Raw genomic sequence first — 24,176 nt, 5'->3', positions numbered from 1 at the left:
AGCATAGAGATACCCCTACAAATGTCGCTACCAATTAAACCAATCAGGGTTGAGGAAATTGCCGAAGTCATTAAAGAAGACTCCTGGCACGGACAAAAAAAAGACCTATCTGAGCCATTCTATACATTTAACGCTATATTTAGGGTGCAGTCCTTCCCAAAGCAGTGGAAAATGGCAGCAATTCTCATGATATATAAGTCTGGGAAACCTGAAGAGGATCCGGAATCGTATCGGCCCATAAGTCTGTTGTCTTCGCTATCCAAGATATGGGAAAGGCTGATTGCCAACAGACTAGGCGACTTTATTAAGGAGCGCCGTATCCTCCCAGATCACCAGATTGGATTGCGACAGGGACACAGCACTGTGGAGCAGGTTCACAGATTGGTTAAGCACATTCTTCAGGCGTTTGACGACTTGGAATACTGCAATGCTGTATTCATTGACATGCCACAAGCATTTGACAGAGTCTGGCATATCGGCCTACTCTGCAAAATAAAAAAGCTGCTTCCAGCAACATACTATGAAGTCCTGAAATCTTACCTGGAAGATAGGAAGTTCATGGTCATGGTCAGAAGCACCTACTCGACCCTTTGCTACATGAGAGATGGAGTTCCGCAGGGCAACGTCCTTGGTCCGCTGCTCTACTCAATATTTACCGCGGATTTGCCTTCCCCAAATATGCACCATATGGAAGCTCCCAGGAAGGCCCTACGCGCCACTTACGCTGACGGTATCGCATTGTTATACAGCTCCAGTTCTTTCACTGAAGCAGCACGTGGCCTCCAAAAGTATCTCAATACTTTGGCTGCATGGTGCAAAAGATGGAACTTAAAGGTGAATCCACATAAGACCATAAATTCTTGTTTCACCTTTAAGACTCTCATTAGACGCACACCACCCATACAATTTGATGGCGTAACCCTAGAACAACCTCTGCAGGCTAAATACCTCGGGATCACCCTTGACAAACGGTTGACCTTTGGACCATACTTAAAAGCTACGGCTCGGAGATGCGGTCAGAGAATGCAACAACTGCGATGGTTGATCAACAGAAGAAGCACCATGACACTTAGCGCCAAAAGGGCAGTATACGTCCACTGTATAGCCCCGATCTGGCTATATGGAGTGCAGATCTGGGGTATTACTGCAAAATCGAACTATAAACGCATAGAGGTCTTGCATAATCGTGGAATGCGTGCCATCACCAACTGCCCATACTAATTACGTGGCTCAACCCTTCATCGGGACCTGAATCTGCATACAGTGGAAGAGCATATCTCAAGGCACACAAGCAGATACAGTGATAGGCTTAAAAGACACCACAGCATGCTAGCAAGACTCCTACTCCCTGCCAGGCCTCTAAGAAGGCTTAAAAGAAAGGGCTTTGCCAAAACAATTGGACAGCTTTAAAGACCCCCTTCGATGTTTGAGATTTTGTTGTTAGTCGTCCCGCGATAAGTGAGAAGTTTGGTTATATTACTCGCTTTATAATAAACGAAAAAAAAAAAAAGTGACATTTCCCTCACTCACACCATAGAAACAACGCATAAGCCCCTAAATTGCTTCCAAAACCAACTAATTCTAAAAGAGGCCCGCTTTCCCCTAAATAGCTCTTTCGTTCTCTTCAAAAATAAAAACGACACGCGATCAACTTCACCGACAAGGAGTCATTACTCAATGACCTCGCGGATGACCTCGCAGATTTCCGTCGTTAAGATCGCACACGATTACAGCCATGCTAGACAACCATTTTGGCGTCAACATCGAGTGCGCCACCCCTTCACAGTGTCTCAAACGGGCAAGTGGAACGTTTTCACAGCACTCTACTAGATTTCGCCAGGTGACTAAAAATCGACAAGGGCATTAGTGATACTGTGGAGATAATCTTGTAAGCCAATACCAGATATAACAAATCAATCCATTCGGTCATCGATAAGAGGCCAGTCGACGGAATACAAGAATGCACGGACGACACACCAGAACGGATTGCTGACAAAATTAAGCGAGCCCAAGACGCGCTAAGGCTAGAGAGAATGCATCTAGACAAAACAGAGTCTTCGAAGTGGGCGAAAAGGATTTGTACAAAACTAATAGAAGGATTGGCAATAAACTCACTCCCTTGTGTGAGGAAAAGGCCATACAAGCAGACCTGGGGACCACGGTCCGCATTGAAGGGAGGGTGGTCCACAAAGACAACTTAAAGTGACTCACTCGCTTAATTTTAAATGGCAAAATTCCATTTAGTAGACATTAAGTCCGTTGCCAAAGGCACGATGTTTTAGTTGTAAGTTAAAATTAATTGGTGATGGGACAAACCTCAGCGAACAAGAAAAAGTGACTGAAAAATACATTTCTACAGCTGCAGAATTTGCATCCTCCTCTCACTGTCATTGGTGTCAGCGCACATCGCTAAAAAATAGTTAGAACTAACAAGGTATATCCCCATCATAGACTAAGAGATCCTGGTGTCGGAGGAGCTCGCTTATGTGACACACTTGGCAAACCTTTCGGAATACATGCGCGTAATAGAAGAAACAAGCAGCACGAACGAGATGTTTCCACAGTCTCACATGAGGAAGTTGTTAGATGTGGATACCTCGCACCTTCGGGACACGCTGGATTCGTTAAAAGTACACCACAGAATCGCAAGGAGTTAAGACTTCTGTGCTCAATGCTAAACGTACTAGCGGGGACGCCGGATGCCAGCGATCTAGAAAGAGTTAGGTTCACAGAGTGGCAGTTGATACAGTCAAACATTAGGCAAATTAAAATTAATACTAGAATACAAAGTCGAATCAACCAATTAACAACAAATCAAATTTTGCAAACACATAAAAATATCGAAATTTACACCGGCCATTTATATAAGACACTGCTAGCTAGGAATAGAATACTAATGATGGAGTTACAGAATTTAATATTGACTGTAACACAGGCGAAAGATAATATTGTCTCAAATATCCTAATCACGCAGAATTAAAATCAGTTTGGCTGAAATAACCCACAGATACCCCTATAGGGTATCTATCTAATGTAAAAATACTACAATCCTCTAATATGATACACTTCATTATCAAATTATATTGTAAGATATTCTGTCTCTCCTATTTACATCAGCTGAGTGGACGTAACTCGGAGTTCATCAAAGAAATCGCGAGAGGAATTGATACTAATCATTCACATGGCATAATATTAGTTTGGCAAATATCTCCCTTCCGCCTTTTTGTCTTTTGAATTTCGCGGCTATGTACAAGGCGCTACAGGCGGTCGTATCTGGCAATACTATACATAATTTGAAAGGTCTTGACATAACCTACAAAACGACGCTATGCATGATTAGTTTGGATATTGCGTTCAACAGTTATAGACGTGTAAACATGGAGTTCACTAACACCGAAATTCGCGCTATTTTAAAGTTTTCCTTCGTTAAAGGCAAATCCGCTAGAGAAACGTTCCACGAGATTAATGGTGTTTTGGGGGATGGTACTCTATCACTTCGAACCGCGGAGAAATGGTTTTGACGATTCAGAGCCGGTGAAAACGACACCATGGATAAGCCAGCCGGCGGAAGACCTGTGACGACAAATACCGATCAAATCATGGAATACATCGAGTTAGACCGGCATGTGGCATCTCGTGACATCGCCCAGGAGATGGGAGTTAGTCACCAAATCATTTTAAACCATCTGCAGAAGGCTGGATACAAAAAAAAGCTTGATGTTTGGGTGCCGCATGATTTGACGCAAAAAAACCTTCTGGACCGAATCAACGCCTGCGATATGCTGCTGAAACGGAACGAACTCGACCCATTCTTGAAGCGGATGGTGACTGGCGACGAAAAATGGATCACATACGACAATATCAAGCGAAAACGGTCGTGGTCGAAGGCCGGTGAATCGTCCCAAACAGTGGCCAAGCCGGGATTGCCGGCCAGGAAGGTTTTCTGTGTGTTTGGTGGGATTGGAAGGGAATCATCCACTATGAGCTGCTCCCATATGGCCAGACGATTAATTCGACCATCTACTGCGAACAACTGGACCGCTTGAAGCAGGCGATCGACCAGAAGCGTCCAGAATTGGCCAACAGGAAGGGTGTAGTGTTCCACCAGGACAACGCCATACCACACACTTCGTTGATGACTCGTCAGAAGCTACGGGAGCTCAGATGGGAGGTTTTATCGCATCCACCATATAGCCCGGACATAGCGCCAAGTGATTACCACCTGTTCCTGTCCATGGCGAATGCCCTTGGTGGTGTAAAGTTGAACTCAAAAGAGGCTTGTGAAAAGTGGCTGTCCGAGTTCTTCGCAAATAAGGAGGGGGGCTTCTACTAGGGAGGTATTATGAAGTTGCCGTCTAGATGGAAACAGATTATCGAACAAAACGGCGCATATTTGAACTAAATCCGATCACTGTAACACTTTTTATAAAGCATTGAATAAAGAGCAAAAAAAGCGGAAGGGAGATATTTGTCAACCTATTATTTATCGCAAAAGCGATTTGTTGTGCGGTTCATCGGAGCGCGAGGATCTGCTATCCAATTAAACGGGATGATCGCCGAATTAAGATCAGTCGAGGACGGCCATAATCTTGAAGGGGGAGTAGTTAACACGAGCCTACGTGGGGCCAGCATTGGGCCGGAAACCCGTGCGCAGCCGGCAAACACAGCATATTTGCGTCTTTGTTAGCTTTAAGAATTATTTTAAGTTTCAGTTTGAATTTGTATGCACCAGAATAAAGAGCAGCAGCTCGTCAAATCTTAATGCGACTGAACGTCGTAAAACATATCTCTATTACTTACTCTTCTTCCAGACCACAAGGCTGTTAGTTAAAAGAGGAGAGTTTCTCTCAACTTTTTCTGCTCCCCGGAACCCCCGGAGCAACCAGCACCCCCGGAAGGAATTTTCTGAGCTCTGAACATGGCAAATGTTATCACTTATGGCTCGACCAACAGTCATAAATTAAGGTCTGTAATGTACACACTACCAGCACTTGTAATCTGAACCTATAGAGCAGAGCACCCCTAACAAACAAAGTAATTATCAAACAACAAAGCTGATAGAACTTCAAACTCCTGGTGTGTTCCAGTGCGAAACAAGACAGACAACACAGAGAAGCTCACTACGACAGGAACTGAAATACAAGATGCGAACACTAAAGGTAGAATCGTACCAATGCTAAAACAAAGGAAAAGGCAGCTGAGCTTACCGAAAGAGAGCTGGTGTAAAGCTGAACAAGAAAAATTAAGAGATGTGAATGAGGCCATTGGAACGACCCCTTAAAATAAATGAATATCGACCTAAAAAGGCCAGCTACCACCCCGGCAGTAGGGGAGTCTAGCAATATTGAATGATTGAGAGAGAACCTGTTGTTGGACTTCAGAGTAAGAGCAGGTATATGGTGTGGGAAGTGGCAGTTCTCCACTTAAAGAAACTGCGTCAATCAGACTCACTGTCCTCTCTGTCCTATGTAATAGATACGGGGGAAAGCGACACACAATAAAAAACTGCACAACCCGCCTGCCGTAATCCAGGACAAAGTAATCTATAAGCCTGCCTTACCCCACGCACCTATCAGGGTTTCACCCTCAACGTCATTTTCATCCCGTCTTGACTTCGTTTTAAACTCTAGGATCTGCTGGAAAAAAAGCTGCAAAAGAAGAATGAAGAAAGCACTCGGGTCGTTTTACTTCCGCAAAAGAACAATCGGACGGAGATGTGGATTGCAACCGTACATCATTTACTTGATCGAAAACTAAAGAGGTGCCGGAATATTCGGACAAATTCGGAATATTCATAGACCAACGCACCGAACCCTCCTTCAGACTACTAAAGTGGTGTACCGTCTTTTAGGCGTAGAATCTTTGCAATCTTGCAGGTTGCAACGCTGATCTCAGGTTGGGAGCCTTAGCACAGCGGTCATTTTTGTGGACAATCTGTAATCATAACACTGCACAGTGGAACTAGAAAGTCTAATACACATTAAGCTAACGCTCACATACCACGTAATGAAAGAGCAGACGGTTGTGCCAGATCAGTATCCGGCCTACCGCTGTCAATGTCTATAAGGGACGTTTAAAAACCTGTACAGCACTAACCTGACGTCCCAAGCAAATGACTTTTTGCCGACTGCTCACTATATCCAAAACTATATGATCTGATTTCAGTCCCTAGAGTTTTACTCCCACAAGGGAGTTAGGTCATGACCTCTGCGGGTATCACAATGGAATATTGGATGAGCTCAACCTATTCTAGCATAAATGGTAGAGACCTTTTCCATCTTTATCTCCATTTTTTTTTACCCTAAACCCAAATTTTTAAGTCATGCTAAAATAAAAGTTATATAAAAAAAAAAATCTGTGCGTTCCGTTTGCTTATCTATGTTGATATCAGATAACGTAAAAGAAAACATGATATAATGCTATAGTCGAGTTCACGGACTATCAAATACCCGTTGTGCCCCAGCCTCCTTACAGCCCTGACTTAGCTCCGTGCGACTTTTTTTTGTTCCCCCTACTGAAGAGAGAGCTAAAGGGAAAACACTGGGAGTCGGTGGAGAACATCCAAGCTCGCGTAACAAGGTTCCTGAAAGGCATTTCTGTCGAGGAGTTTCAGGGAGTTTCAGGGTGCTTTCCAGGCGTGGAATACACGTCTCCGCAAGTGTATTGACGCAGGAGGAAGAAGAATTTTAATAATTTGTACTGATTGGATCAACAAATATATTTTTCTTAGAAAATGCGCATTACTTTCATAACGCACCCTGTATATTAAATATTATATAAATATATATATCGATATACGATTAATTCAGAATTCGAAAGTATAAAGAGGAAGGTATGTGGTCGAAACACAGTCCTCTCATAACGACAGTGTGTATAGATCCCAGAAAGACTGTACGACTTCTATGAACTTTTCAGGCACGATTAATTATATCCTAGTAATCTTAGAGAGGGAATGGCTTTCAAAGGACCCCCACATCCGGCGAGCTTAGCCGCCAGCCAAGGTGCCTGATCGACCAAAGTTCGTCGCAGGACCGGGGAACTATTATAGTGACGTAAAATCGTAAGTATATAAGATCGTTGTATTCATTTTTATGTATTTAACTGATCAGAGCAAACACAAAAATTAATTATTTTCCCGCATATTTATGAAAACTTACCTGTGGAGTAATTTCACCGAAAAGTACGATGGCCAATGTGGAAAATATAACAGCAAAGAGTCCAGAAGTCAGACCATCCAGCAGAATGGTAAACGTTGAGTTAACCAACACATTACCTAAGAGGATACTGCACAAAAGATAATTACCTTGATCACGAACAGGTGCAATCTTTGACGCATATTTTTTTTCTTTTTCCGTGCCAGTGTTCCGCAAAATCTAAAGTTTTCAGATATTAAAAGATTTAATTATATATTCCGATATTACCTTTAATTCTGTGCGGTCCATTGACATTAAACCTAAGTTAAGGCCTGAAAACAAAGCCGAAAAGCCCAAGCATGTTACAATGATGATTATGGCCAACCACACAGGTATTAACGGTTCGAATGTTTTTATTTTCAAAAAATCGGAGTTTCCTTGATGTTCCAAAGGCATCGTCGTTGCAGCCTTGCTGTGCTAAAAAACGAAAAATCGTAATTTAATCTTCTTGCCCATACAACGCTTTGTGCAGCGCACATTACAGATACTCTTAAAGTGTAAGTATTTATACTAGATTCGTTGAATTGATTTGGCCATGACCGTATGAACGAGTCTATCTTTGTTTCTATAATTTTTATCGATATAACACGCGGTTCATTTAAAAAGTTTTTAAATTTAGCTGAGTAACGGGTATCTGATAGTCGGGCAACTCGACTAAGCCGCTCTCTTGTTTTTTTTTTTATAGCTATATAAAGCATTATTATAGAGCTGTAAGAAATTCGTATGCACTCTCAAAAACAGGCACGCTCCTACTTGTTCATTCCATCTTCCTATGAAGTATGAGTAAAGGAAAGGTCTTTCTGACACAACACCTTTTTTTGTTATCAAAAGTTTCATATCAGACAGGAATTTTAATGTTACAGTTTGTGGTAAAAAGGAGTCATGACATACAATTTTAGCTAGAAATTATAAAGTAAGAACTGTTTCGGGCCGAGACGTTACTCAGTTTACAGATCAGATATTCCATATTTTTGGAGCTGTACATAAGTTGTCATAGCAACATATACCGATGACACTGTCGTATTGGTTAGGAGCCCAAGTATAGGCGTGAAAACCTTGGGACTGCAGGAGTTATAGGACAGTGAGAATAGGACAGACAAGTGGAATATAGCATCAACTGCAGCAAATATATTATTCGGAGTATGGACAATCTAAAACAATTATCCGAGAATATCTTTTCCCCCTAACCATCTTCGACGCTAAAATCAGTATACTCATACATAGGGTCCCACATAACTCGGGACTCCTACTAGGGGTACCTCAAAATATAACTGCTTGGTGAGAGTAATCCAAACAATCATTTGAGTAACAGCTTCTTGTAAATTTTGTAACAGAAGTGCTACTATGTGTGTGAAATTTTATGAATGTACCCAGTGGCTAGAGTGTATTTACAATATGTGAACATACTAATTAGTCTTCATATTGAATCCCAGGCATTTCTCAAGTGCGGAGGTATATATCCACACAAGCAATGGACAATCTTAGTGCTAAATCGGCATGTCTGGTATGTCACATAATACTATATCTCTATCGCGGAGAATAATTACCAAAATGCCCATAATACAAGACAAAAGCGGCGAACTATCTAAGCACATTTTTAATACTACGGGTCTATAAAGTACCACACATTGTCACAACGTAGATTTAAGTTTTTCACTTTCTTTTACTTTTACTTTTTACTTTGTATCCTTTAATTTGACTAACTTGGTAAATATAATGTTTTTGGTGCATGGCAGACCTAAGAGCCTAGGGAAAAGTCTAGTCCAATATTCAGGTAAATTTTTTTTTAAGTGGTTAACATAATCTCCAAATTAAGTCTTTATACAGATATCCAGCCCAGTGGAATACATTAAATAAATTTTATATTTGAAATTTTATTGCCGTTCTTACAAAATCATGAAACATCAGAGGGCAGACAGACTCTAGTGTTATGAGTGATAAAGAGCAGAAGACGTCCAAAATGTAAGGCATATCGGTAGTTATAATACATATACTCTTAATCAATAAATTTTGTAGAGAAAGTAAGAGTAAAAATCTTTTAAACGACTTTTTCCTGTGGTATGTCTGCTGCTCTATGGTTAAGCAAATTTTTACGCATCAACATCGGGACTCGGGTTAAAAGTATTTCTATATTATAATCCGTATTCCAATTCCATATTATCATCTGTACGTTTTGCGGAAGTATAAGAAGATTATACCTTCCAACCAAACTCTGAGAGGTGTCTAAAAGATTACAGATTAATGAACAATGGTTCGCTTTAGCGAAAGCGATGTGCAAGGGTCAGCGTAATGCGAGGCGGGCATGTGCGCGCTGGGGGACCGTTGAAGGCAGGAAACTCCAGTCGGCACGAGGCGCTGACCAAGCGCTCTGCTGAGTCCGCTGCCTCCAACCGAAGACTTGGCGGCCTAAATAAATTTGATTTGTCTTTAGTTCGTAACAGACCAGAATTCAGAGAAGTTGGCTCTAATAAGAGAACCATTTAATAATAAAAACGTATTTGGTTTAATTGACGCCCAACGCGCTTAAGTGTCGTAATAACGTAAAATCCGTAATAAAAATATCTAGAAATCAAGGTCTCGTAATCGGGTTTTCTTTGAAAACACTTCGGACTCGCGCCCTGCACAACAACAGTGAACAGCAACACAAAATCAAAAAAATAATACAAAAACAAAACAACGCTGCACAGGCAACAGTGAAAACCGCTGCATATCAACAGTAAACAGCTAAAACAACGACAGTCAGAAGATAAACGGAGCAACCAGCTACCGTCTTCGCTGCATTTCAATACACCAATATAACATGTAAGTGAGATCTTTATTTTCAATTTACCTCTTTTAACATCAACCAGACATGTGTGCCATTTAAAAAAAAAAGTACACATAATAAATAACGAAATAAAACAAATAAAAAGAGATTGATTGCAATTAAAAGTTCAAGTAATTTTCATTTACAAATTGTTTAAAAAAAATTAAGTAGGAAAATTAAAGTCTTTCCTAAAGTGTCCATAAGGACATCCTTCGGTAAGAGGGTGCCCAATTTAATTTTATATGTTTTATAAATTCTTTCATATTATCACCATTTTATACTTTAGTGACGTTTGTTACTCTCTATATTTTATATTTCTCGCACTTAGGTTAGGAAACTTGCTGCTCCCGTTAGTCCTACTGACAACTCCCTCCTGGACCATAAAACTAAACGAATACTCACACGCTAACCACATACCAATAATGGACGGAGACGTTACTTTATGGGACGAGTACATGGGACATACAACGAACGTTACGAGACTTTCGCGGACGAGACGAAACACGCGATGGACTTCTTCGTGAAGGAGCACATGAGACGGGTACTTGAAACGGACTTGGAACGAATAAAGACTCTTCTGGACACACTAAAGGTGCGTCACCGTCATGCTCGTAGTCTTAATTTTATAGGGACTGCTTTGAAAGCAATAGCGGGGACACCTGACTCTGACGACTGGGACCAGGTGAGGCTTAAACAGGGACAGCTAACGGACTCGGTAAACGGACAGATAGAAATAAACGACAAAATACAATTGCAATTAAACACACTGACCTCATCCATGAATTCTATTCTAAAATCAGACAACTTAGACACAGAACATTTGTACGAGACGATTTTGGCAAAAAACCGTGTTGTAATTCAAGAACTTGAAAATTTAATACTTGCAATCACCCTTTCCAATTTAAACGTAATAAGTCCAATAATCTTAAATGACGTTGACGTAAAGGAGATTGAAAGTAAACATCCAGTAACATCCATGTAAACAACATAACAAACGTTAGCGTGTCAGATATTTCAGAGGTAGCCAGCATACAGACTTTTCAAAATCAAGACCTATTGTACTTTTTAATAAAATTTCCGAAGCCTTTGTTAACTTGTAGAAAAATAAGAATATTCCCGGTACACTATGAAAATAGAATATTAGATTTCGAGGACGGTAGCGGGTTGCGGGACAGAAACCTTCGCCGTCAAGAACTGCAATGTATCAGCGGGCACCACCTTTTGCAGGAGATCGAAAGCGCCAACCTGCGCACAACAACTCATCTCTGGCATGGTCGCCCATTGCAACACCCAGCCTGGACACTTGGACCCAGTCACCATGCTCGACGAGGGAATGCTCATCACCAACGATGTATCATATCACCGACGAAAAGGGAATTAGTCGGAATATCAGAAACTTACCTGGTATCAACAATATCGGAACATCAAAGAAATAGGCCGCAGTTTCAGCCATGGCTCAAGTAAACGTTCTGAGACATCTAGAGCTGTCATCAATTCACGGAATGAGCGTTAAAAATATGCAGCACATCAACCACCATCAACCACAGCCTCAATAACCCTGGTCATCATCTTTCTTATCTACCGTCTGAAAGCCAAACGTCAACAACCGTCTAAGACCATTGAATCCGGGGACGACTTCATCTTAAGACAAGGAGGAGTTAACACAAGCAAGTCAGAGGGGTGCAACGACCCGCCGAAATGCCATCCAAGAACAGATGTGCCAACAATAACATCGACGACGCTGAGCCAGCCCAGTAACGCATTTCGCTTTAGCGAAAGCGATGTACAAGGGTCAGCGTAATGCGAGGCGGGTATGTGCGCGCTGGGTGACCGTTGAAGGCAGGAAACTCCAGACGGCACGAGGCGCTGACCAATCGCTCTGCTGAGTCCGCTGCCTCCAACCGAAGACTTGGCGGCCTAAATAAATTTCGTAACAGACCAGAATTCAGAGAAGTTGGCTCTAATAAAAGAACCATTTAATAATACAAACGTATTTGGTTTAATTTATACCAAGCATCCCCTACAGTGGGCGGTATGGTTCGTTTTGCTTATTGCTGCTTACTGGCAATTTATGTATTAAACCGAGGTTCTCGGTCTGAATGGATATTCAATTGATATTTCTTGGTGTAGAAGGCATTGCAGATTACGAATGGGGTACTCATTTATAAGCTTTGTTTCTGAATTTTTTTGTAATTGTAAAGATAGATTTTACTACGAAAATCTGATGAATATGCTAAATTTATTATTTGGTGGCTTTCTCGCACTACCTAGGGTAATGGGAATTTTATCGTTCCCTCTTTGTTAACATATTTATATTATTTTAGGAAAAGCGGTAATTTATTTATAATTTCTGTTACTACATAAGATTATTTCAAAGCTATGCAATTTATTATTTTATTTAGTCGTAAAGGAGATTCCAATGAAAGCGCTTTCGACCTGATCAAGGATTAATGTGCGACGGTGACTAATATCTATACAATTCTATTTATCTACAATACTATCTACAATTCGAAATCTGTGTTTAATTTAAACTTATTGCAAAAATTAAAAGGGTTGCATACCAAACTTTAAATTGTATGGCTTGGAGAAAAAGTGTAAATGTACCAAGATAGAACATAGATAGACAGTCCATCGTCAACCTGTTACTTAGATAGAGGGATTGCGAACAAGACATTAAAAGACATTAGACAAGACAAAAAAATATTTTTGACAAATCGGTGGAAATAGGCAAAAAAAAAAATTTTTTTAAGTGAGCGTTGCAGTTTTAGCAGTTTGTGGGCGTTAGAAATAGCGTGGCGAAAATGTTTATGGTATTCCGATAAAAATTGACAAGAGTAATAACAAAACGCACAAATATCAGAACATCTTTCCAAAGTGTAGGCGTGGCAGTTTTTGGTCGGTTTGTGGGCTTGGCAAAATGTTTTTTGCCAAACTTATAGAAATTTACCAGATATATGTACATATACAAAAATGAAAAAAAAAAAATATATGTGTATATATATATTTATATATGTATACAGTGGTGGACACTAATTTAGCACACTATGCATGGTCGATTTTCTTTTCTTATTTTTTCAGTTGTTAAAATGATTAGATCAGTAATATTTTATTGTGCGGGTAGGTTACTAAGTAGAGAAGAAGTACCGTTATTTTCACCTCTCTAGCTTTTGTCTTCTTTCTTTGCCATTCGATTTTATCCAGACACCCCCAAAATTGGCTGGACACGAATTTAGCACACTTGACAAAACAGTGTATTTTTATACAGTAATAAATGTTTTTTTTTTGATATTCTTTATGCTTATATATTTCATGAAGTCTATATGGCAACTCTCCACAGCTGCGCATCCCTTCGGTATTTCAGACCAAGCATTTTTTTTTTGTGCCCTTTAGTTCATTTAAATTGCTGGGTGTTACAAGTCCAATCTGCTTCTGAACATCCACCCGAAAATTCTCAATAGGATTGAGATTGAGGGACTGAACTGGCCCCTTCATAACGTCAATATTGCTATCCTGAAGGCAGCTCTTCACTAGTCGTGAAGTGTGCTTAGGATCGTTATCGTGCATAAAACGCCAGAGTAACGGTAGATTATCAGCCGCATCAGAGATTATTTTTTTATAGACTTGTTGGTCCATCCGTTTATTCATCTTGTGTACTGCACCCACACCATGCCTAGAAAATGCTGCCCACACCATTAAATTTCCTCCACCATGCTTGACCGTCTTTATGGTGTATCGTGGATGGTGTTGCATGCTCGGAGGACGCCAAACATATTTTTTTCGTCGGATCCAAATTGACAATACTTGAATTCATCGCTCCAAAGCAAAAAATTAAAAAAATCAGAGGCTTTATATTTGCCTTTATATTTTTTTTTTTGTGCTATATATATTTTTGTTGTGCTATACATCCACGTCGATTTTTTTTTCATTAGGACGTCTCCTTATCGTCCTGGAAGACACATTTACTCCTTGGGTTAATGCAATTTCATTTCTAATCGCCCTTAAAAATATGAAGGGATTTTAAACCGAAGTTTTTTATATTTACCGAATATAATAAAGCACAATTAATTAATTAAAGATCGAAAAAATTCACTTGCTTTCAATAACTGTCCAGTCAATTTTGGGGGTGTCTGGATAAAACTTAGTAGCCTACCCGCACAATAAAATATTACTGATCTAATCATTTTAACAACTAAAAAAAATAAGAAAAGAAAATCGACCATGCATAGTGTGCTAAATTAGTGTCCACCACCTTATATATATATATATAAATACTTTTATATAATATATATATATATATATAATATAAAATAGTATATATTGTATATATATATATAATATTAAATAGTATATATATATATAATATATGTTTCTAAAGATAACATTATATATATATATATATATATATATATAATATATATATTATATATATAATATAAAATAGTATATATATATGTTTCTAAAGATAACATTATTGTTGGCCTGGCAGTTCAAGTTTTTAAGCAAATCTATAAGAATTTATAATAAAACAAAAATTATATACCCCACAACATTTTTTAAAAGTGTGGACGTGGCAGTTTTTGTCGGTTTGTGGGCGTTAGAGCACGCGCAGCAACATTTGGAAATAAATTTGCGTTGCGTCTATGTCTCTGGAAGCTTAATCTCAATATTCTAGCTTTTGTAGTTCCTGAGATCGAGGCGTTCATACGGACAGACGAACATGGCCAGATCGACTTGGACATTGATCCTGATCAAGAATATATATACTTTATGTAATAGGACACGGTTTTTTCTGCCTGTTACATAATTTTCAACGAATCTAGTATTTCCATTTACTCTGCAAGGGTATATATGTATATTTCCTTATACTGCAAGGGTATATGTATAAGCTAACTTTCTTTTTTTATTAAACATAACGCAATCAGAGTTCCACACCACCTTATAGAAAAATAAACTTAAAAACTTACATTTGTTGTTTTCTCAGCTGTTTTGGCACAAATAAAAAATTCATTTATAAATGATGGAAACTTTACTGAGTACAGTGCTGAAAATCCATCGCTGGATACTTCTATCGGTGTGAACAGATCAGTAGCTGGCTTTAGACAGGGACCGCCATAATCGTTTTTTTCATTTGTAAACGTTATAGCTGTATTTTCTTCTAATCCGCTACCAAACACTCGAAAATGTTCTTCCTTGTCTACTAACACAGTTGGTATTCCGTTTTCAGTTTCTACTGTTTCGTCTTCCAAACGAATTCCAACTATCCGAAAAGAATTTGTAATGGTTCGCTGTGTCCGTGAACTGAAAAATTTAATTTATATTTTAAGTTGTTAATATATGCTTACTAGTATTGTTAAAACTAAATAATGTCAAACAAATAACGTAATAAAAAATCAGAAACAAGATTAAGCCATTTAAACTAGATTTATTTTTGAGAGTGATTTTGATTTTAAATATATTAAAACTGAAAGTTTAAAATACAAACGGGGTGTTATTGAAACCAATTAAGTTTTCGTTTACATTGCCAGATTTGTACTGTTATTGATTTGATTATTGGTCGATATATTCTAGTTTTAATAAATTATAATGATCAGGAGTACCGAATATACATTGTATCTTTTTCAAAAATTGTATGGTTTGTATTCGGTATCTGGATTTTCACATCTGTTGTGCTTATTATTTATTTAAAGAGTTTTGGTTAGAAGCTTGTACTGTTAATATATTATTAAGTTTTTAGCACTTGTTGTCAATTATTTCTGCTCTGCACACGTGAACAGTAAATGTAAGACGACCCAAATGACATCTCTGTACAAAATTGTTGCATTAGCAGTTGGTTAGCGTCTGGCATATCTTAATCCCTCTCTGAATTGCTTGAGCCGTAACGGACAACATGTGATACCGTTTTCTCATATTTTTCTATCTTTAAGAAATATTCTTTATTATTTATATTTACAACCGTTTATTATAAGTTATTTTTTATTACTTCTTTGTTATAATAGTTTCTGCTACCAAATATAATGTCATAAGTTTTCTCTAGCATAAAACCCTTATTTTTTTTGGTTTTCTTCGCACACAGCTTCTTAAGCTTAAAAACCTGTGCTGTGTGGCTTAATATTAGTTTGGCAAATATCTCCCTTCCGCCTTTTTGTCTGTTGAATTTCGCGGCTATGTACAAAGCGCTACAGATCGTATCTGACAATACTATACATAATTTGAAAGGTCTTGACATAACCTAGAAAACGACGCTATGCATGATTAGTTAGGATATTGCGTTCAACAGTTATAGACGTGTAAACATGGAGTTCACTAACGCCGAAATTCGCGCTATTTTAAAGTTTTCCTTCGTTAAAGGCAAATCCGCCAGAGAAACGTTCCGTGTGGTTAATGGTGTTTTGGGGGATGGTACTCTATCACTTCGAACCGCGGAGGAATGGTTTCGACGATTCAGAGCCGGTGAAAACGACACCATGGATAAGCCAGCCGGCGGAAGACCTGTGACGACAAATACCGATCAAATCATGGAATACATCGAGTTAGACCGGCATGTGGCATCTCGTGACATCGCCCAGGAGATGGGAGTTAGTCATCAAACCATTTTAAACCATCTGCAGAAGGCTGGATACAAAAAAAAGCTTGATGTTTGGGTGCCGCATGATTTGACGCAAAAAAACCTTCTGGACCGAATCAACGCCTGCGATATGCTGCTGAAACGGAACGAACTCGACCCATTCTTGAAGCGGATGGTGACTGGCGACGAAAAATGGATCACATACGACAATATCAAGCGAAAACGGTTGTGGTCGAAGGCCGGTGAATCGTCCCAAACAGTGGCCAAGCCGGGATTGACGGCCAGGAAGGTTTTCTGTGTGTTTGGTGGGATTGGAAGGGAATCATCCACTATGAGCTGCTCCCATATGGCCAGACGCTTAATTCTACCATCTACTGCGAACAACTGGACCGCTTGAAGCAGGCGATCGACCAGAAGCGTCCAGAATTGGCCAACAGGAAGGGTGTAGTGTTCCACCAGGACAACGCCAGACCACACACTTCGTTGATGACTCGTCAGAAGCTAAGGGAGATCGGATGGGAGGTTTTATCGCATCCACCATATAGCCCGGACATAGCGCCAAGTGATTACCACCTGTTCCTGTCCATGGCGAATGCCCTTGGTGGTGTAAAGTTGAACTCAAAAGAGGCTTGTGAAAAGTGGCTGTCCGAGTTCTTCGCAAATAAGGAGGGGGGCTTCTACGAGGGAGGTATTATGAAGTTGCCATCTAGATGGAAACAGATTATCGAACAAAACGGCGCATATTTGAACTAAATCCGATCACTGTAACACTTTTTATAAGGCATTGAATAAAGAGCAAAAAAGCGGAAGGGAGATATTTTCCAACATATTAAATGTGTATAAATAAACAAAACACGCTTTCTAAACTTAACTACCATAGTATTTAAAAAAGAGACAACGCTACACTCTCCCCTTATATTGGATAACTGCTACCTAGATAACTAGCGTAAAAGATCGAGTGTTTGCGAGATAGGTTAGGGCGTCACTTTGCGTTTACATTTATAGCTTAGCTTGACCAAAGACACTGGAATAATAAGATGCGTAACGCCATACGATTTTTTTGCACACAATTTTTTCGGGCTGGCTCTAGAGCTGGCTCCAGGCTCTCTCGAATTTTTGTTTAAGAGCCAGAGAGAGAGAGCGCTCTAGAGCCAGCAGCTCTCTTTTACGCATACAGCGACAGCCGAGCACTGTATGTGTGCACACGTGTGCTCATATATTGTAAATTTGACAAGATATGCCCTTCACTTCAGAAGTTTATGGACTTTCAATCTATAATATTTGTACTCTGGCAATCGAGTACAAAGTACTCGTAAGTAAAAAGTAAAAACTCTAATTTTGCATTGCCTTAACATGATAATTATTAAATTACATCATAGAAATAGTAATAGGTGAATACATGTATTGTAATAATGTAATGTAATGTAATAATATCGAATTATTTAAAAAAATAAGAAAAAAAATTTAATAAATAATAAAAAACAACGGTGTATAAAACAATTTAATGTAGAGCAATGCCTTAAGTACACAAATGAAAGTAGCGATTTCTCATTATGGTTTCACTCAAATGACTGTTATGTGCATAAAATTGATATTTTAAACAAACTTATAAAAGTTTTACTTTTAAGCATTGCAAGTGGACTGTGACAGCTGATAAACAAAAAAAGCTAGCATGACTCTATTTCTATCATTCATAAATGAAAAATTAGTGACGACTAAAAATAAATATATACATAATATATAAATATATAGCACAAAAATTTAATAAAATTAATTTTAAAAAAAAGAAGCAAATTATATCAAAAAGCAATAGTTAGAAAACAAACTTAGTTGGGGAACATGGAAATATTTTAATGTTTAACATTTATTATTTCAAGTATACTCGAAGGTCATATAAATATACGACCCCATTACAATTGTAATGTCCTCCCCGTGGTGGGTACCAAATAATACATATATTACAGGTAATTAATAATATAAACATTTATATGTAAACGGTAGCTAATTTATCTAAAGAATATTAAAAAAACTTCTTAAAAAAAAATAATAGTCACGGCATAAATTTTTAAATAATATTTAGCTCATATTACAACGAAATTGAATAAAACATTAATCAAATTCGTTTCTTAGATCAAAATTGATTTCGGACCGAAAATCGTCTTCTAGCACAACTACGCACACTTTTTTGTTTAATTCACACAAGCAAGTGAAATCTATTTTTAGATATTTATGCTCTCAATTTTATGCGAGCGGGAAGAGAGCAATTACTGCCGCCGTATGTATAGCCGTTACGCATCTTATTATTCTAGTGTCTTTGGCTTGACCATGGTATGCCTTAAAATCTTAAGAAACTGCATAACATTAAGGTAATATCGAGTTATTTTAGTCCACAAGTTTCCAACGGGCTCACCATACCATACGTTCCCTATGCTAGTTTCCGATTGTTGCTTTATATTACTTGCTCGTGCATTCCGATGAAATCTAAATTTCGTGATTATTTTTAATAGTTTTTAATTACTATTACTATTACTATTACTATCCAGCAACAAGCTGTCCGAATGAAATCAATTTGTTCTTCTAGAAGATTTGCTTTACATATCGTTGTCGCAATTACCTAGTCGTATATTTAAAATTCACTGTCTCGCTCGCTAAACTTATGTTTTGTGATTACTCTGCAGAGCGTTTAATCAGCGCTTACTTTGTATGAAAACTAGAGATGATTTTAGCATTGGCATGTCCTGGCGATTCATCAGTAAGACAAACTATCACAAAAATCATACTAAAACTGCGCAAGATCACCACTATTTTTGTACATTTTAACTGGCACATCATCGGTAAATTCATCACTCTTTAGTCATAAAATACCCACTAATTTTTCGAAGAGAGAAATTTCCATATTTTTTGTATTACACATTTTCTGGCTTTTCAGGAACCATTTTCATCAAACGTTCACTAAAATATCATCCACATATCGGACTACAAATTCATAAAATTTTTGTACTACAAATTTTTATTTTTAATTTGATTTAAAAATTCCGGAATGCTGGACGTCTTCTTATTCTACGGAGTTTGGGGCCAGCTTCTTTTCAGTTGAGTTGAAATATGGGACCACAAGTCACCTTCAAAGTACAAATTATTAGAATAACATAGAAAAAATGTATTATAACAATTTATCTTAGTTGTATTTGTTGTAGTTTATAAAATTTATCAATTACCTAGAATAATTAATGAATTAAATTCGAAATACTTACCATTTCCTTAAAAACTGGCAATTAACAAAATTCGCGAGTGAAAATGAGAATAACATATTGAATATTGCATCTGTTTGTACGATCCTAATCCGATACTACGTTCAAAACGTAAGTTAAAAAAAAAATTTTCAAAGGTGTGGGCGTTACATTTATTGCCATGTTGTAAGCGTGACATTTTTGGGCGTCACAAGAATCTACACTAGTCAGCATAAGTATTTTGAGTAAATTGTCTGCTTCTTTTGAAACTCGCTCGCGCTTGACGCGAACGTTGCGAAGACGATTAGCAAAGTAAAGAACAAATGTTTAGCACACAGAAAGCCAATTTTTATACGGCTTACCCATTGCATTCTCTTTCTACTTAGAAGACAAGCTTATTTAGTAAATGGTATCCTGCTTTTGAGCGAGCACTTTTAAATCAACAATTGTTTAAATTTCACTTTTATGGATATTAAACGTTATTAAAACCAAAAAAATAATTGATGGCCATGGGTAAAAAGGCCGAATTAAGTTTGTTTTTATTAGATCGTCAATAGTAGTACAGTTTAACGCTGGTTTAAAAGTAAAAAACATTACGAAAGAGTTTAATGTCTATTATCAAATCAAAAAGTTAAAAAAAAAATGATTAAAAAAACTTAAAACTGGTCCTAAGCGCAAAACAAAATTCGCTAAAGACAAAATCCTTATACGAGAATTTAAATAAAATCCTCTTGCGAAACCCCAAGCCGTTGCAACGCAGTGGAATCTTACCGCCAGCCTTCCGAAAAGTGATCGTAAGTCAATCAGTGAGCGCACACTCCGGCCGTATATTTCAAAAATTAACAAGCTTAAATGGTTGAAATTTGCAAAGGAACATATAGACAAGCCAAAGTCGTTCTGAAGCAGTGTTTTATGGACAGATGAAAGCTCTTTCGAGTATAACTCCTCAAAACAAAAAAAAATTGTTTTAAGATTTCCAACTCAGCAAAGGCAAAAAAGACGGCCGTTTGTCAGAAAGTGAGCCATGGTCATTATGTGGAGATGTGCCTACAATGGGTTGGGTGACTTGGTCCCTATCTCCGGCTCAATGAACCAAGGGCAATATTTGATGACCCTTAACGAAAATGCATTTCCTTCTGGAGATCGGGGAGTCAAATATCCTGCAGCAAGATAATACTCCATGCCACAAAGCTCGAATAATAACCAAGTTTCTAAGGGATGTTGGCATCACCGTCTTGAACTGGCCACCTCAAAGTTCAGATTTTATATTATTGAAAACATTTTAAAACGCAAAAGAACAATTTCGTTACACAAAACTCGAGAGGAGATGATTTCTGAGATCACTTCCCTCTGGAAAGAGATAACTTCAGAGATCCTTCACAATATGGTGGACCGACACCAAAACGTTATTAATGCCAAATGAGGATATGTATTTCATTAATTTTTGCAATACTCCCAAGCTCCAGCTCCATTTAAACTTATTTTTTTGTTACTTAGCCAATACAAAAATTATCATATTTCATTAAATTGTTTATATCTTTTTAAGTTTCAAAGAAGAACTATTCGTTTGTTAATTTTTAAGTTTATATTATATTATTTACACACAAAAAATAAAAAATTATTATTACTATCATATCAAGCCATTTTAAAGTTTTACTGACAAAACGTTTAGCGTTTATTTTGTCAAAATAATCTCAGTTTCCCAGAACAATACGTATTTGAAATACGTAGGCTGTGATTTGTTGTCTTAGATTTTACTAATGGTGCTTGTCTATATCTGGTGTCTACTTCATAACTATGTCTATTTTCGTTTAATTTATTAATTTTCTCTTGTTGGGTGTCATGTGCAGGTGTTCCTGCATAGATAAAAATATCTGCTGGTGTTTTACCTGTTGTATTATGTTTAATTTTATGGTTATAAACATAGAGTAGGGTTTCAAATTTTGTTATTTCATTCTCTGGGTCGGACTCTGTGCTTATAATTCTTAACTTTTCGTTGACAGTTTTATGAAATCTCTCAATGTCAGAAATTCCATTTTTACTTGTGACGTTAATGTGAATATTTTCTGACCTTAGCCATAAATGTAATGCAGCACACATAAATGCTGAATCTTTATCGGCTTTTACTTCGGACGGTTTTCCCATTTCATTAAAATCCCTAGAGCTGACTTCAATAAAGGCGGCATATTTGGAATAAACGTCAATACATGACAGGAATGTTTTATTATCGATTAAATAAAAATCGATAACATAATTTTTTCTAAATTTGAAAATTTCTGGCGTAAACTCGTAAGTTAATTTAGTGTTTCTATGTTCTGTTTTGCACATGTTACATACTTTACATTCGTTGATAATATTCTGTATTAACTTTTAATAGTCTGGATAGTAATATTTTTCTTTAAAAATGTTGGTTTGCTTTTCTATACCTGGATGTAAGAGTTCTCTGTGGGTTTTTATTATTACTTCTTTAAATTCTGAATATATTTCAATATCTATTAGTTTACTGGTTGCTCTCATAACTTTAGTTATGTTGTTCGGACTGACAATTTCTATGAAAACGTTTTGAAATATAAGGAAATCTATTTCATTATAAAAATAAATTACGCTATTTTTTGTACACAAGTATTATTTTATTAATTCTTTTGCATACGCGCTTGTCATTTCTTTATAATGGATTTTTAGTTTAGTTTTATGAAAATATTTTCTTATTTCTGTATTGTTATTGTCGTCTTTGACAAATTCTATTTGTCTATTATAGTAGTTTATTGGTCTTTCCGTAAAGGAAATGTAATTTTGGTTATCTTCATGGCTACTATGTACGGTAGCAGCTGAAGTGGGAGATTCACCGTTCAAACTCATTTAGTCTGATCTTTGGAGTTTCATGTTTGGTTCCTTGATATTATCGAGCCAAACTAAAGGTTGATGCTCACTAAGGATCTGAAATTTACGACCAAAAAGATAGGACCTGAAGTATTTAGTGGCCCAGACAATAGCTAAAAGATCTTTTTCTATTGCTGAATATCATGTTCAATCAATTCAAATCATGTTCATTGAGAGTACGGCTAGCGTAACAAACGGGTTTATGATCCTGTGATAATACAGCACCTAGAGCTACATTGCTAGCATCTGTGGTTAATGAGAATGTTTTTTCGAAATTTGGGTAAATTAATATTGGTTCGGACATAATTACAAATTTTAATTTTTCGAAGGCTGATATATAATCGATATCTTTAGAATTTATAACGGAACCTTTTTTTAGTTTTTGTGTTATGGGTGTAGCAATTTTTGCAAAGTTAGGGATAAATTTACGGTAGAAACCGCAAAGTCCTAAAAATTATTTTATTTCTTTATTAGTTTTAGGTAATGGGTATTTTATGCCTTGGTTGGACTTTATTCCTTCAGTAGTTACAATGTGACCTAAGAACTCTGTTTCTCTTTTCATAAATTCACATTTGTCAAGTTGTAACTTTAGATTAGCTTCTTGTAATTTAGCAAATACTTTACATGGAGATAACAAGTGTTCTTCCAATGAAGTGGAAAAAACTATTATATCGTCCATGTAAACTAAACAATCTTTGTAAATTAGGTCTTCTAATAGGTTGTTAATACAACGTTAAAATGTTGCAGGTGCGTGCTTCAGTCCAAATGGCACTCGAGTGTACTCGTAATGTCCATTTTTTGTTGAAAAAGCTGTTTTTTTAATCGAGCTTTTATCCATTTGGATCTGATGAAAACCTATCTGGGAGTTTTTTAATAATTACATTTTTTCATCACGTTTGTATATATATGATTATGTAGATCATTATTTTCTAAAGCTAGCTTATTTGTTATTACAAAGCATTTTGCTTCAAGCTCTTCTATGAACTTACGAACTGATCCATTGAATTGTGTGTTATATATAGTCGTCTCAAAAGCTCTTCAAAGCTGCACTGAGCTGGGATACTCGTTGGGCGTCGCCTCCAATTTGCATTTCAATTGCACTGAAGAGGACGTGTAACTGACGGACGTCAGTTGATGGATATAGTTGAAGTATGAACTCTATTCTTCTTATGAACGAGCTCAGTTCCAGTGTCGTACCGGTAAATGTTGGTAGCTGTCGAATCTGACCAAGAGCCTGGTTCAGATGATTCTCGGAGAGTAGTTGCACTTGTTGTTGTGGTAGTGCCATTGTTGTTTTTCTTGTTTTTGTTGTTGCTGATTTTATTTTATTTTTCACTCCTCGTAGCGTTCACGCTTTTTGTTTTGCGGGCTACACACTGTCTTTGTCACTGGCAAAACCTGGGGCTTCAGTTACCCTTTAGTGGTCTTGTCTTTGCAGCACTTATGTAATTTGTTCACTTCTAGTAGCGGTCACACTATTATGGTGGGCTCCAAGTTGAAGCGGT

At 37.5% G+C, this 24,176-nt stretch overlaps 1 protein-coding gene across 5 annotated transcripts in view; it reads right to left on the bottom strand.

The window, feature by feature from the left end:
* Nucleotides 1-24,176, bottom strand: part of LOC26526581 (metal transporter CNNM2) — a 60,216-nt gene that overhangs the window by 30,075 nt on the left and 5,965 nt on the right. For all 5 annotated transcript variants that reach the window (XM_026982839.1, XM_015160050.2, XM_026982841.1 and 2 more), the window contains exons 2-4: nt 14,964-15,297; nt 7,422-7,610; nt 7,158-7,373 (exon numbers count right to left, since the gene is read on the bottom strand). In XM_026982839.1, coding sequence (XP_026838640.1) covers nt 7,158-7,373; nt 7,422-7,589 — 384 coding nt within the window. In that variant the 5' untranslated portion in view covers nt 7,590-7,610; nt 14,964-15,297. The remainder of the gene's footprint in view (nt 1-7,157; nt 7,374-7,421; nt 7,611-14,963; nt 15,298-24,176) is intronic.

Source organism: Drosophila erecta, unplaced genomic scaffold (assembly GCF_003286155.1).
Source record: "Drosophila erecta strain 14021-0224.00,06,07 unplaced genomic scaffold, DereRS2 tig00000219-arrow-pilon, whole genome shotgun sequence".
Taxonomy (NCBI): domain Eukaryota; kingdom Metazoa; phylum Arthropoda; class Insecta; order Diptera; family Drosophilidae; genus Drosophila; species Drosophila erecta.
The sequence above is the reverse complement of the archived record's forward strand: the minus strand, read 5'-3'. Positions and strand labels throughout refer to the sequence as shown.